General features: G+C 41.1%; 1 protein-coding gene across 1 annotated transcript; it reads right to left on the bottom strand.

Moving 5' to 3' along the window:
- Window positions 1–3,467: 3,467 nt before the first annotated feature.
- On the bottom strand, window positions 3,468–15,581 carry slc2a3b (solute carrier family 2 member 3b). The gene is made up of 11 exons (XM_033640844.2): window positions 15,420–15,581; window positions 14,673–14,831; window positions 10,809–10,913; window positions 10,209–10,369; window positions 9,799–10,039; window positions 8,543–8,705; window positions 8,132–8,319; window positions 6,399–6,503; window positions 6,204–6,305; window positions 5,914–6,117; window positions 3,468–5,275 (listed from the first exon to the last, which is right to left on the bottom strand). The coding sequence occupies exons 2-11, from the start codon at window positions 14,694–14,696 to the stop codon at window positions 5,042–5,044; spliced, it is 1,527 nt and encodes a 508-aa protein (XP_033496735.1). The 5' UTR covers window positions 14,697–14,831; window positions 15,420–15,581; the 3' UTR covers window positions 3,468–5,041.
- Between the last annotated feature and the right edge of the window lie 1,119 nt (window positions 15,582–16,700).

Below are 16,700 nucleotides of genomic sequence, written 5' to 3'. Positions count from 1 at the left end.
TGTGTGTGACGGAGCGAGGGAGAGGGGGGTGAGGGAGGGGGCGGAGTCTGTTTGCTCCCTTTATCTCAGAGAGGGAGAGAGAGAGAGAGAGAGAGAAAGAGGGAGGATGGGGGGGTGGATGAATGAATGGATGAGGGAAGGAGAAAAATATTTACAGAGCAGCACATACAATAAGTACACTGCCAACAGAGCAAGTAAACAAAACAGTGTTGTCAGAGAGACGGGGGAGAGAAAGAGATCAGAGAGAGTGACAGGAGGAGTGTGGGAGATGGGCTTTTTTTTAATATTTGAGGGAAACAAAGAAAGAGAGAAAGGGAGCAAGGGAGAGTGACAGAGGGAGAAGGAAGTGGAAAAATTAATAAACAAGTTTGTCTTGTCTCTGAAACAACTGTCTAGACATGTCTAACGACGTCAGTTCCAGCTCTTCTCCAAACGCCTCACACAAATTTCAGCGAGGCCGCCTGGCAGACTGTGCCTCAAACTGTGGCATCCCTCACGTCTGGACACTGTGCTAACTTGCATTTTTCAAGCTGTGGCATGTGAGAGTGCCCAACTTCTTTTTCCTTTTTTTTCTTCTCTCAGTCTCTCTCAGTTCTACCTTTTATGGAAAATGGATATAATTTAGACACATTTTTGGATGCTCTCCATCCTCCCTATGCCTAACACCCCCCCCCTCCTCCTCCTTCTCCTCCTCTCTCCCCTCTGTCTCTCAGACACACTTGCCTCACAGGATTGCTCATCCAGACAGTATCTAGACACGCACTCATACACACACACATGCAAACACACAGCTGAACAACCCTTCGGCTTATGCACGCCACTCGCTGGTCAGACCTCGGTACTGCAGCTTGTTGATGGGCTTTCATGCCCCAGTTCACTGCATTGAGTAAGACTTCAGTAGACTCTTGCAGGGAGATGTTGCCTATTGGCTTGACACAGTTAGATGGCCCCATTCCCAGCCAGCCAGGGGCCCTTTACCCAAGGCTTTTTGCTCCGAGAGGTAAAACGAAGAGGGAAATGGATCACAGTCTTCCAGTCATTAAAGGGGGAATTAAAACTACTTATTCCGTTTTCAGTTTGTTCAACATGAACTTATTCCCTGTGCCATCTTAAATAAATTGTATGTTTTTTAGAGCTGAAGCGATTAGTTGATCAGTCAGTAAGTCAATTAATTGTTTACTTTTGATAATAGGTTACATTTCTAAACATAAATGGCCAAAATGACTAGTTTCAGCTTCTCAAATGGGAATATTTTCTGCCTTTGTTAGTCTTCTTTGATAGTAAACTGGATATCTTTTGGTTTTGGGCCGTTGGTCACTTGAGAGTAAGGCTGGGTGACGCAACTCATTAGCTCTGAGGTATCAACTGAAATAACCCAGAACCACGTAGGATCGAAACTTACCAAGTCAAATGATACCTGCAATTGATAGTTTATGTACCCAGTCCGAGGAAGAAATGACTATTTGTATTTTTTTCTTGCAGCCAATCTTTGCAAAGGTTCTTTGATTTAATGCAACATGTGTTTGGCCCAGTGCTGCAACAGCTGCAACCCATATGACCTGTGGTGTGGTGAGGTTCAGTGCAATGTATTTGACAGAGTTGACGTGCTGAGATGCTGAAAGTATGGTTACACTACACGCCTGTGGTTTCAAATTAATCAGGGAAAAAAGGCATTAAATGTAGTACCCTGTTGGTGTCGGTATAACTTTACAAGTACTGGTATTGGTGCTGCTATAATTTATTAAATGATACCCTGCCCTATTCAAGAGACTTTGAAAACCCCGCTATGGACCAAATTATAATGTAACCCAAACTGTAAATCACTTAACTGAGAAAAGAAATGGTAAATTGAGCAATAATGACACTAACTGTTAGTTGCAACCCTAATGTTTTTTTAGTCTCCTTCTTAAAACAATTAAATCAACGATAATTCACTCAGGATTCGATGTCCTTGGATGCAAAAAAAACCCTTAACTCATAAAACAACAGCAAAGACTTGTAATTTTAGAAGAATGTTTTCTTTAGGGCAGCACGTTTTAAGTACATTTTCAGGGGAATTCCTCTTTGAGGTAAATGTTCTCTTGCGTCTCTACATGTGGTCTGGTTTGGCTTTTGAAGCTGCGTGACCCAAGAGGAAGTCTGACCTCATAATTCCTCCTCACACACGCACTCCTAAAGAACGTCATCAAAACCATGAATAAATCTTTATAAGCCCAAGTGTTCAGCAGCAGCAGCCACAGAGAGAAACTGAACTCTGGTTTTTAAGTCATGGCTTTATTTCAGTGTCTCAGAGGGTTGGTTAGCTCTACAGAGAATGACTGCACAGCTGACTGAGGTTTTTGCCGCGGTGCAGAAAAGGAAACAGAGTTGCCACAGTGCAGAAGTGGGTACCAGACGAAATACCAGACAAACATCTCACACTTTCACCTTAGCACAGAAACTGCAATTACATTAAACATTCATTGCTTTGACTCGGAGCATTACAAACAGAAAAAAAACTGTTTATGCTCATAATTCACGTCACATTCCCTTAAAAGACGGACAACTTTATTTCCTTTTGAACTTCTCAATGCAACTGTCACTCATATTATTACAGCAGGAGACGAGAGGACATTGTGACAGAAAAACAGTAAAGGTCATCTCTTACGTGACTCTCACACACACTCAACCGTTGTCACTTCCCACTTCCATTTACCGTTAAGCATCAAAGTAACATTCACCATAGTAACAGTGCAAGAAAAAAATCAGTGGATGTAACATTAACAGGATTATGAGGCACAAACAACCAAACACCATACGCATCCTGACTTGTACAGTATATTTACAAAGAACCACACACAATATAAACATTAGAAAGAAGTCTGACTGCCAAAGTGCAAATGGAATTACTGCTAAGCTCAAACACTGAAAAGTGCTTCCTCACGGTGGGAAGATGCAACTGTACAAACACTGACACGACATTTATAAGCATGTATATTGTTCTGCAATATTTGATCGTGAAGCTCTAACTGGAGATTCTACAATATATACACAATTTCAGACATGTTTTGTGCGTCAAACATAAATACAATTCAGTTAGTGTTTTTATCCATCACTATCACACGTGGCTAAGATGTTGTTTCGACTGAGACAATGTGGCGTTGATTAATTATCAGTAGACTTGAGTGTGTGTCAATACATCTCTCAAACAACTGTGTAACACTGACAAGTGCTTCCGATCTGATCTAACTAGAGTTGTTCTGATACCGATAACAGTGTTGGAAATGCCTTCAATACTGCCTAAAATGCTGGACCGGGTATTGGCAAGTATGCAAGCCTATGCACCGACTGGATAGTAGCGTTGCAATGGTATGAGATTTTCACAGTGCGATAACTGTCTCAGAACATATTGTGCTGTCACGGTAGTATGGTATTACACAATATCAGTCAGAATGACCCTTAAAGGAATGAAAATGGGAGGATTATTGTTGGTTGAACAAACATTTTATTAGTATAATTGAAAATCAAAAACCATTGTGTTAATGGAAGTATGTGTAAGAAGTCTCCCCTCAGAAAATAACTAAAATAAAGGGGAGACTCTCCGTCCTGTTGCATTTCTTTCAGTATCGTAGATAACCAAATGTACACAGTATGATAGCTGTCAACTTTTGAATCAGTATATGGCAGCAACCATACCTGATACCATGTAATAAACTTTAAAGTGGTGTCACACGTGGATAAAACAGCACTTTTCCCGGAAATCAATTCTTCTTCTCTGCTCTAAAACAGTAGCCTACAAGTTGTGCTGTACTACTGTTTTAGAGCAGTGAATTGGAATTAATTTCCATAAAAAAATGTAATGTTAGCCACTGGCAAAATGTCAGGAATTTGGCAATTCACATTGGATAAAAGAAAGTTTTATGGCATCCATTTGTTGTATTTCACATCCATACAAAATTACTACTAACTTTTTGTTTTTCCAATGTATTGTTATCGGATTGGTGCTTGATATCTGCCGATACGCGAGTTCAGGTATTGAAATTGGTATCCGGAGGGATAAAATGGTATCAGAGCATCTCTAGATGTAACACTATTTAAGAGAGTCTAAGATATTTTATTTCATGATCTGTGATGCAGAGGTTGCTGCTACCTACTGACGTCAACAGAATTTCAACTACAGTGATAAAAAAATGTATTTTCTATGCCACAGTCAGGAGCTGAGTATAACACAAGTTGCCACCTGAGTTTTTGTATCTAACTGCTGCAATGCATACTGTAAACGACTGCACTACAACATCCTGGCTGTACTCTGCAGTGAAATCACAAGAGGTTAGGTTTTGTTTTGAAGCACAGAAAGCCTATACAAAGACTTTTTTTAAGGCCTGGCAGTGCTAGACTATACCTCATTCTCATACAAACAATAAACACGATGCAGACAATACTAATTGACGGAACTGGCCTGTTTTTTTATCTGCCGACTTCAAACGACACACAAACATCCTCTACTCTCAGGGGACGTTGTGCCACAGGATGAAAAGAATATTTCTTATCTTCTACTTGCTTAAATATATTTATTTTAAGTGCTTTTCTGTGCACCTGAAGGAGAGAGGGGCTGCTGTAGCACCTCTATGTTTATTCTGTCTACTGAAGACAGCATGGCTCCGTCCCCCTGGCAGCAAGGCACATCAGGCAGACAGGACAGCAAGTCAGTCTTTTTTTTTTTTTTGGGTCAAACTACCACACTCCAAAACCAGCTTTTCAAGCTTGACCTCAATACATAAACCTCCCCCAAATCCTACAACCTTTTAACACTGGGGGTAGCTGAAGACATGGGACCTAATAAGTTTGGACCATGTTTAAAGCAGGATTACATGGAATTCTGTCAATTATTTAAACACGTGTAACCGGGGAATCTTTTAACACTGTATTTCGTTGTCTTTTTTTCTTCACACACCCTGCTGCTCTTTCATCATTTGTGTGTTAGGACATATAACTCCTTATAATATCTATGTGTTTGAGACCTGTTTGTCTGTGATGAACCCTAAGTCTGTCGTCGTTTTTCCTATGGAAGATCCACCATGGGAACCTTGTCTGTGGGAGACGTGGGGACAGGTTCTTTGCCTTCTGTCAGGCCAGCCTCTGGCCCCATGGAGGGCTTCCCTGCGCTGGCAGCGAATCCCTGTGCAATGTCATCAAAGGTCCTGCCTCTGGTCTCAGGCACTCGCAGGAAGGTGAAGATGAAGAATAGGATGAGGAGGACCGTGAAGATGATGAAGACGTACGGACCACAAAGATCCTGAGAGAAGAAGAGAGATATTAGTACCCCATAACAAAACTCATACTGCTTGTACATCTAACAGCCCAGACACGCCAAACTGACACGAAATAAATAGTGGCAACGAAGGACTGCGTTTTGGCCAAGAAGTTGCACTTGAACACACCACAATGTCTACAGCCAATGGCCAACTAGCATGTATGTTCTGCATCTGCATTAGAGGAAATAACTCGTCGTACTAGCAGGCGGCGGTAGTCTGTTTTTGTCATTCAAAAAGATGAACTGAAAGGCCAACTGGACAGATTCAAGATGCTACTTAGCCAGTTAACCACACACAAACAAATATGAACCTTTCTGCTAAAGAGATCAATGGTTAGAAAATGGTCTTACCTAATATAAAACATTTCTTTCACTGTTTTGTTGTTTTTTTGCTTTCCTCACTTTCGTTTCTGTTCTTATGCACTGAGATGAACTGCCAATCAGAGTTATATTATTCACCGACGGGCACCGCCACTGATTCAACAGCGGTCAACAACAAGGGCCAGCCAGTGCCTATGCTGCCTTTCACACCACAAAATCTAAGGCAACATCTCATTTTCACCACAGCACGGCTGACTGTCGGCTTGGTGTGTCAGGGTCCTTAACATTGTTGTCCTTACCGCCAGTTTAGGGAAACCCAGCCCCACCAGGAAGTTGGCGGTCCAGTTGGAGAACCCAGAGACGGCCATGGCAGCAGGTCGAGGCCCCTGGGAGAAGAGCTCAGCCACGATGAACCAGGGGATGGGACCTGGACCCATCTCAAAACTGGCAACAAAGCCGAACACAGCCACGATAGCCAGGTAGCTCATGGACGGGGTGGTTGCCTGCTCAGAGAGAGAAACAAAGAGGATGTGGGACATGTTTTTTAAATTTTTATAAGCCTTAAACTCACAGGACGACCATCACTCACCACCAAAGACAGGGAGATGGTCATAATGAGGGCAAAGATAGCCATTCCAGCCAGACCAATCAAGTGCAGCGTCCTTCGCCCAGCGCGTTCAACCAGGAAGAGCTGGAGTCAGAACCAGACAAAGATTGATTAATAAACCAGTAAATATAAAACATGCCTTTTAATGAGTAACAAAACGTGTAGTCAGATACTTACAGAGACAACAGTAAAGACAGTGTTGACAGCTCCAGCTCCTATGGTGGCGTAGATGGGTTGGGTAACACCAGCTTTTTTAAATATACCTGTGGAGTAGTAAAACACCTGAAAGAGGAGAGAGAGGAAGCGTTACTATTACCGGCTAATATGTATTTCAGTGAATACAAACTAGTGTAGCGTTTAAAACCACATTATATTTAACTTACACTAACTAACTATTAGCACCTTTTAAAGCTGATGAGGGTAACTTGTTTAGCAAACAGTAGCTGATTTATACATCCAGCAAACATGGAGCAACATTGCCATTTTCTTGGAGCTGTGTACATCCACTTTGTGAATTTAAGTCTAATATTAACTCTTTTTTTTAGCTGTATTTTGGTCCCCATCAACTCCTGACAGAAATATCTGGCTCTGTAGCGGCTAGATACTCCACTATGTTCACCAGCTGGTTGCTAACTTTGTCCGTCTGTTGTTTGGTGCTTTAGTGTCGGACATAAAATCAAAACAATAAGCTTAGAAACTCTAAAATGTTTGTAGAGTTACAATTACCAGTGGGTTTGTTGCTACAAGCGACTGGGGCCGGTTATCACCACTGATGTCCTGAATTGATTTGATTTTGATTCACAAGTTCCCGAATTTATCTCCGATTTGATGTGATTTGTTAAGATATCAATTTGATCGGGGATATTTCAGTTACAATGCCAGTTTTGCTTGAACATGAAGAGAATCTCAGGGAACTACTGCTGTAAATTGTATGAGCAAATGTTTTTAAAACAGGATTAGAAATATTGTAAATCTAACTAAATGTTGTTTCAAGAGCGACAGCAGTGACTTTATAAACTCAATAACATCCCACTGAAAATACATAAAAAATGTCAATAAAATAAATAATTTCCCTGATGTCACAATACTGAGTGAGGTTAAGAAAGAAAGAAGAACACAGAAATCAGTCAGTGTCAGTCATTTCCTCTCTCTGCTGCTGAGGTGATTCACTTCCTGCAGGTGCCGCTGGTGAATTTTAAGTTTTGAGGCAAACTAAGCCAATCAGTTGGACGACATACAGTTAGCTTTTAGCTTGTTGCTAACAATTTTCTATTAGCCAAGCTAGCATGCTGTACTTGTGTATAACATAACTGCCTGGGCCTGCTTAATACCAGAGAGACTAACAGGGTTAAAGCTTCATGCAGATTGTCTGAATCGATATCAGGTCATTCAAATGAAGATCAATTTGTAATGGTTGAATCAATTTTTTTAAACAATTTCTTTCATGTAACATGGAGTTATTTGAGCCGTCATTACAGTAAAATAAAAAATATTGTCCAGCGCAGCTAGCTGCTACTGGCTGCTGTGCTGATGAGTGATATAGGTCATGAGTGTTAATATATCTGTCAGTTCAATCAATGTTGCAGTCTTTAGCCGCGGGCTGCCACGGCTTTACTGCGGTTGTCAGGTCAGATGAGGGGACACTAACACATTAAGTCAGCCTGGTGACATGACCTTATTAAGAAAATACCTATCAAATACCGCTGTTATTGTCTCTTTCCATTGACCCTCAGTGGCTTAAATTATTCCACTCAATCTAACATCGCCCGGAGCCGAGAAGTGTCTCTGGTGCATGTCAGACACATTTGTATAATTCCAGTGAATGCTCCTTTAAAGATTCATGTATGAGATGACGTAGACTGACACTTGCTAATCACTGTGCTCTATTATGGGATACTGTGTTTACTCACAGCGTTGATGCCAGACAGCTGCTGAGAGAGCTGGAGGACTATAGCAATGATGATTGGTTGACGGTAGTTTGGGGAGCGGAAGAGTTCGAGGATGGTCACTTTCTTCTCCATGCTCATCCTCATCCCTTCCTCCTTCATCTCCTGGATATCATCACTCACATCCCCAGAGTCGCGAAGACGCACCAGGGCTACAGAGGGAAGAAGGGATGGATGAAAAGAAAGTACATTATTATGCAGAATGTAATGTAAAGAGAGTCTTGAAGGGTCTTGGAACATCATGTGGTAAAATTTAAATAAATCACAGGGCCATGCTTCAGCCCACAGATCATTAAAAATTGAAGAGCAATTCTAGACGCTCTCTCATTAAAACCTGATGTTGCCATCTTGTTGACATAATGTCTCAAAACTGACCTTTTCTTGCGTCCTCTTCCTGGTTGAGGACAATGAGCAGGTAGCGGGGGCTTTCGGGGCAGAAGAGAAGCAGGACACTCTGCAGTATGGCGGGCAGGATGGTCAGAGCCAGCAGCAGAGGCCACAGAGTGTCTGAGCCGAGCAGAGCCTCAAGACCGAAGATCTGCAATACACAGACAACAACAGGGGATGAAGTACTTATAATGGACTCACTTGAGGTGAGTTTGAATTTCGTCAAACTAAAACAAGTTGCTCAGCTCCTCTCCAGTGCTTTGTTCATCTCATCAAACATTTCCAGCTATCAGAGTACCACCCGAGGCTGTACAATCCATTAATCAATTGTGACCTGTGTCTGTATTTTTTTTTTTCTAAGATTACTTTTTGGGCATTTTGCCTCCATTCGATATTAAAAGCTGGAGAGAGACAGGAAAGGCAGTGAAGCGAAAGAGAGGGGATGAGATCCAGCAAAGGGCCTGGGCCAATAAAGTATGCACTCTACTAGTTGAGCTACCGGGGCACCCGATGTGACCTGTATCTAAAGCTGATAATAGACTAATCAGTCATTTTTCACGAGAAAAAAAAGGAAAAATAACTCTGATTCCGCTTTTAAAATGTGAACATTTTAAAACATTGTGGACAAACTTAGATATTTGAGGACATTACCCGGGGCTTTGTATAGACCAAACAACTTATTGATTAATCGAGAAAATAATCAACAGATTAATTGATAGTGAAAAAAATCTATTCCTGCCTATTCCTAGAGATGTAAGACATTTAATTAGACTGTGCTTTGAAAAATGAAGACGAAAGAATACAAAATATGCTGCTTTGAAATGTGGATATTCAACTCTTAAAATTAAATATCCTGTTTGCTAAAGGATGTTCTGAAAAGCTTGTAATGTTATATGATTTGTTTTTATGGTCAGGTATACTTTTCTTGTAAATTTCTGAATCCCGAGTGAATGTGGTGTTATGTGAAAAGATTTTTTACCAAAGAAATGGTGTCGTTGTGTATATTTTGTATTCATGGTGATGTGTAGGTCACATGACTGATCAATGGACAGCCTCAGACTCTAATGAAGGTATCTGAAAAAGTTTGAGGTGAATAAATGATCATGAACTGGGGAAAAGGTATACAACGCTTTGATTTTAATGGCCATGAAATACTTAAAATCTCTAATCCAGTTTATTCTGCATAAATCCACAGCTCATAGAATAAAAATCAATAGTGTAATCATCATATCACAGCATCATACCTGTGCCACCAGGATGCCAATAACGACACCCAGCTGGTGCAGTGTCCCGAAGGCTCCTCGGACAGCAGTGGGAGAGATCTCGCCCACGTACATGGGTGTCAGTCCCGTGCACAGACCGCAGAACACGCCGATGACAAACCGGCCAATGATGACCATCTCGAAAGATTGACTCACAGCCGACAGTCCCATCAGACCCCCACCAATGAGAGCCAGGATATTATTAAACAGCATGGACTTACGCCTGGTGAAGACAGACAAGTAAGTTGGACGGATGTTGTGAGTGTTGTTGATTTTTTACTGATATTAGTCACATTCTTAAAAAGTGTACCACAATCCTGAGCAGGACTTGGTTGATTGACTGTCCTACATCCTCCTATATTGAACCATTTCCTGCACCACAACGTTCTCACCTGCCAAATTTGTTGACCATGGCTCCGACAGAGAAAGACCCGATCATGCCTCCTACACTGAAAATGGCCACAGCAAAGCTCCACACCATGGTTTCAGCATCCTCGCTGAAAGGCTCCTCGTACCTCTTCATAGACACATTCTGGAAAAAACTACGCAGTTTCTGTCAAATCACAGCAAAGAGGGGCAGAATTAGTGGCTGCTTTTAGGTAAGTGTTTCTCTTATGTGATTTACGATCGTAACAACTCATTTGAGGTCAAACAGATACGACAGGACTTGTGCTCAATGTGTAATTGCGAGTTTTGACACATCCACATGAGGGCAGTATAGCTTACAGCATTGCCACCATAGCAGACATGTCATGTCAAGCGACATAATCCAGTTTGTAAAACCACAGATACAGAACAACTTTAAAGTGTTGAAAGTATTCACAAAATGGCAATTAAAAGTGTGATAATAGTTGGTAAAATATTATTATCACAAAAAGAGGATGTGGTGCATCTATTATTAATCCCTCTTGTAATGGACGTTTAGTGTTTCAATGTTTTATGACAGTGGGGACACCATTAAGAGAGAGTTCACCCAGCAAACACACACACACCTGCTCGGGTGCATTGATGACCCCAGTGTTGTAGCCAAACTGTAGTGAGCCGATGACTGCTGTTGAAACGCAGTAGAGAAGGTAAGCGGTGACCTTCTTCTTCGGCTGTCGAGAGAGAAAAAGAGATGTGAGCGATTAAAACAATGAGCAGATGAAGTTTATGCACAATTGCCCCCTCAGTTGTGTGGTGGACATGGCCTGCTTTTGCCTCCACAAAGCTCTTGTTGTTAATAGTGACACTGGTAACACACACACACACACACACACACACACACAATGACCCTTTTTGCATCTGCTCTGTCCCTCTGTGGTTTCAGCTCTCTGCATTCAGAACTGCTGTGAAAACCAAGTGTTACAACACTGCACAGACTCCATGTTTTGCAGCCGAGGTATTTTTCAGCTAAGTAGCTAAAGACACCCTGAGAGAATAAGACTGAATCCTATTGTGAGTGTTTTTCTCCCCTGCTGGTTTCGGAATTAAATTGGGTTTAGCTCATAATAACAAGCCAATGCACCTGACAATAATCCCTAACATGGCAGGGCAAGTTGGGGGAGTGAAATTTGCAATATGTAAAAGTATCCAACGGTGCAGAACTGAAAGGAGTAATTGGTTTAAATGAAGTTTTGGTTCCAAGTCTGCTGTGTGGAGGCGCCATGCCAAAAAAGGAAATCCCCAAAGTTTCACTTTGAATTAACAAGTGACTAAATCTGTTTTACTGTAACACACTAACTTTCTGAGAAATTTTGCAAAGGTTATTATTTGCATCCTGAGTCAAATGGTCCAAATAGGCTCATTAATGAAAGGAAATCCATTTTAATCACGCAGTCTTTTCAAAATCCGCCCGTTTCAACACTAACTCCACTATGCAACGTCAGGGAAACATTCATGATGCAAGTTAATACGTTGTTTTGCACAATTTGTAATCGCACTCAAGTCAGAAAACGGACACAATCACAGAGACAATGAGCTTTGTCTCAGTGTTTATCGTGCATGATATCATTATCAGAGCAGATAAAGTAACACACTCCTCAAACGTCATGAATTGGCATGTTCACTGGGAAAAGAAATTAAATCAAAGGGCTGTTCAAAGAGTCTCCCCCTCCTGAAAGAAACTGTCTGTTCTTTAAGCTGATCAGCCACCTCCTTTTTCCTGATTTACTGAGATTCAACAGAGAACTTCAGGTTCCTCATTGATAAGAAAACCCACAGAAAAGTGCTTCAAGTACATAATATCTGTGGCTGCTGCTATCAGTTACCCTCACAGGTCAGAATGTAACAACACACGCAGGGGAAGGGATGAACTACTTGAAAATATTTCACACAATAAGATAGTGATAATCAGTCGTCATCCAGCCACAGTGTGTTTCTCAGGGACGTAATGGCCTTGTCCCATAATAAAGACTAAAACAAGCTGATGTGAGCTACGTATATGTGACAGACAGAGAGTATCTCGACAGTGTAGCACACAGGAAGTGTTGCATACACGATAAAGTGTGTGTGGGTGTGTGGGTGTGTGGGGGGGGGGGGGGGGGGGGGGGTAATGAAACAAATGCACGATAAAGATGAAGCAAGAATTAATAAATAAGGGAAGTGATCTAACATTGGAGAATATAATATAATATAATGTGTAAGTTCAGATTACTCACATGCCATGTTTGCTTGTTTTTGGCATACGATCACCTCAGATAACCTGGAGGGTGGTGTGACTATATCTCTGAGCTTGTGGTATAGACATGCCAGTTGCATGTGCAGAGACATGCTGCTGTTGAGTAAGACTCAGACAAAACACCTGCATTGTTAAGCCTTTTTCTATACAGCTACTCCAAATTAGGGAGTGGCAGACTGAGGAGTATTATATATGATGTGAATCCAATCTGACTGACTCAGAGGTTGCATCAGCAGGTTTTGACGCATTATGGTTGCACAGGAAGGTATTCAATCTAGTGCATTTGCCTGTGTTTTATACATTGGGTACCAGGCATACAGTGTTATAAGTAATGCAAATACTGGCACAGTTCAGTGACAGTTTGGAAGCATTGTCTACTCATGAAGATAAGGGGTGTGAGAAAATATCAGTACTTAATTTTGTGAGATTGCATCGATTCTCGAATGGGCTGTAATGTTTTTTTATTTAGTAGTTTACATGCAAAGATTTGTGGCAGTGGTTTATTTTGTGTGGTGTTTAAACACCAAACCACTAGATTCTTCATTGTTGTAATCTGTCTTAGGCCATTTGACGCTTTCACTCAAACATAACAACATATCTCTAGTGTAAACACAAAGAACATGACACAGGCAGTCATAAATGGGGCACTGCTAGCATTGACAGATCTCCCAAAGTTAGATTTTAAAACTACACTATATCACCTTGATTACAGTATTGTAATAGGTTGAATCATAATATGTGTTGTATCGCCAGGTTCTTACTAACACACAGCTCTAATGAAGAACATGTTATGTAACTGAAAGCTCCCAAACAGCTACTAAATGGATTGTGTGTTGAGATTATTTTCTTAGCTGCTGCCTTCAAAGTCAAGAATAAACTTTAAACTTTAATTTCCAAGCTTTACCCTCCTAATGTGGTCACTTCCTGTACTTCTGTTTGGTTCATTTTACTCTAATGATTAATATATATATTGAAAACTTGACAAACAAATGACTCCAAACCACATGCAGTTACTGTGTTTCATCAGCTCATCTTCTGTGTCATAAGAAAAACTGTCTGACAGAAAGACTCTGGATTGACACACCTTTTTTGTGACACTCAACTTCCACATTCATGACATCTTGCAATCCTCATCCATATCTCTCTGTCTCTTACTCAAAACCTCCCTTTCCCACGCTTTTCACAAAATTAGCCATCTGTCTCCCTTTGTATTTTTTGACTATATATTGCATTGACCCTTTCTCGTGTCTCTTTATGTAAAGCAGTTCCTTTACACACTTTTCTCCTCAGTGAAGTGCGTCCACAAGACTAGAATATTTAACCAAAAAAGGTATCTTTGGTTGTGATCATTGTGTGCGTACATTTTGCACGAGGCTTTTTGAAGTGTGTGCTAGTATTCACTGTGGTTTGGTTTTCGTTTCATCAACTCACATGATATGTACATCTTGAGTAACAGCCATGAAAATGAAGCAACTGCAAGTTTCAAAAGACAAACCACAGGAAAGGTTTGCAGAGACGCATCATAGTAGGCACATTGTCAGTCACTTTAGATATTCTATATAATACCAAAGAGTAAGTGCATCCAAATTTATCATTTAGTTAATAACAATAACTCTCATGTGTTGCGTGGTATGACTAGAAGCACACCCTATTCCTCTGTCAAATATTTGTGCTCTTGTAAGTTGACAATCCTCTCCAGATCTCCCTTCCTTATATTACTACTATTCCCTCATACCAGTTTTCCAAAGAAGATGCAAATACAAGCAAGAAACTAAAACACACTCAAGTTCAAACTTGCCCCCCAACAGTCTTGTCTCCCACTCTTACTCTCTTAGTCATCTCCTGACTGAGTACTCGACTTGTCTCCCCCCCAATCTCCTGCTCTTGCCAGAAAGGAAAAATACAGAATTGCCACCCTGTGACTCGTAAATACCGCACTCTTATTCATTAGGACGTGCTGGCACAAATCAGGCTCAGAATAAAACAAACAATGGCAAAATGGCTGGCACTCTTCCTCTGGGACCAGGGGGAAATATTACAGACAGCTTAAATGAGCGTGTTTGTGTCTGGCAAGATTACTGTAGGAACTGTACAGCAGTATCATATGTGCAGGGTTTAAAAGATGAAATTAGTTTGTAGAAGACACATAAAAGCAACACCAGAGGGCCATGCAGCAACAGAAATAAGAAACAGTTACCTTTTCGTCTTGCATGCGCTCCATCTTTTGCAGCTTGGTAGCAGATATTCAGAAGTAAAGTACAGTAACTCTTCAGATCGCAGGTTGAAGCGTCTCACACTGAGCTGCCTCTTCCTCCTTATGCACACACACTTCTGAGCAAACAGTCCCCAGAGAAACCTGAAAATAAACAAACAGGAAAAGTGTGTCACATTCATTAAACAAACAAAGAATAGCTGTTTTAAGACTCTGAGTAACTATCCTATAGCCCATACCAGTGAGGATCATAAAGCAGAGAGCTAATGGGCTCAGATAGAGTGGAGCACTTTTCTACACTCACTGAATTCAACAGGAGTTGGTGCCCAAAAATGACAGTAAACCCCTCCCTCTGCTTCCGTATTCACCCTCCTCTTCTGCGGTCTCTAATCATCAACTCAAAAGAGAAAAGTGATGTAACTTTGTCCCTCCAAATTAAGTTATTGTCGCCTTGCTTGTTTTTATCAATAAGACTAAAATACATTTTCAAAGGGCTGCAGAGAGTTTAATAAGCAACATGGTGCGATGGAGCTGCAGGTGATGCTGTAAGATCAACGGGATCTCACTGTTAAACTGTTTATTACTGGTCGTAAACTATTCAAATTCCAGAAATATAATATTAAGAATACAGATATATAATTCAGCACCTTAAATGGACACGTGGACATTTTTGACAGAGACAAAACGCATGAATGAATCGGCATGGTGATGAAAAAATAAATGTTTGTTTACCGTTATGTGGGATTTGTGCCAGCCGTTGTGTATCCAGTTTATCAATCCTGTCCGGATTTGTTAGCACAGACAAATGTTCAGCCCTCCCTCATGTCAGTGAGTTTTTATAGGAAGTGGCACAAGTTCGCCGGCACGTTTCGGCGCTTTGTTTCTTACTCACTCTTTACGCGCAGGGAAGCTCCCCTATGCGTAAAGAGCGCATACAGAATTTCCCACCCGGCCGACTCACTTGGGACTCACTCGTGTCGTAATGTCGGTGGCAGCAGCGCAGATGCATTTCCGCTCAGCTGAAGAAGTGGGACGTGCTCGGGGGAGCGTACAGTACGGAGCCGAGATGGAGAACAAACGGCGCCGGTGAATGAGGGCTCTGTGCTGCTGCTGGCCCGTCGGCTGCCCACCGGGGGCGCGAGAACAAAAGGCAATGTGCACGGAGTTCAGATACAAAGCCTGGTCATGCAGAAATCATGAGACCGGCTCAGTGGGTGGCAAACAAACGGGGAGCCCTCGTAATTCTTCATCAACTATGTCTAATCTTCACAGCCCACCTAAATCCCAGTCTGGAATCTGACAAGTGCTCCAGGAAAATGCGAGAGAGCAGAGCAATATTTAAATCCACCCGGGGAGCAGGTCGGGTCACTACTCTTAAGTGTTTTAGCATGTTCATTAGATTTACAGTGACAGTTTTAATATGAGACCACTGGACATGAGCTTGAGCTTGGGTTTGGGTGACAATAAGCATTAAAAGTTAACTTTTTTTATGCTTTAGTAATAGTTTAAAAATGTATTTAAAAACAGAGGTCATGTAAGCCAACATGTAGCCAAGAGAAAACAATTTAAAGTGTCATTGCTTATATAGTATAGTAGCCTATACCTACCCACCTCACAAGATTTTGACCACATATCAAAACAGGGCTGCACAATATTTCTTTCTTTCTTTCTTTCTTTCTTTTTAATTATCATCACATGTCAACTTGCATGCTAAAGACATCACAAAAGACTGCAACAGTGCACTCAGGGACTTTTTTGTTATTCATTATTTAGTAGAATAATGCACTTTAAAATGTAGCTGTCAATTTTTTTATTGGTGCCTTTCAGGTTTAATCAAATGTTATGTTTATTTATTGCATGTAATATCATTATCATGATATTTAACAATGTTATTGCGCATCAAATATTTCCTCATATCATGCAGCCCTATGCCAAAAGTAAAAGTCTGTAAATAAAAATATGTAAAAGTTGAGTTTTTCACATTATATTCATGAATTATGCATTTTTATTTTC

Source organism: Epinephelus lanceolatus, chromosome 10 (genome assembly GCF_041903045.1).
Source record: "Epinephelus lanceolatus isolate andai-2023 chromosome 10, ASM4190304v1, whole genome shotgun sequence".
NCBI classification, from domain to species: Eukaryota; Metazoa; Chordata; class Actinopteri; order Perciformes; family Serranidae; genus Epinephelus; species Epinephelus lanceolatus.
This window is presented reverse-complemented; position numbering and strand designations above follow the sequence as displayed.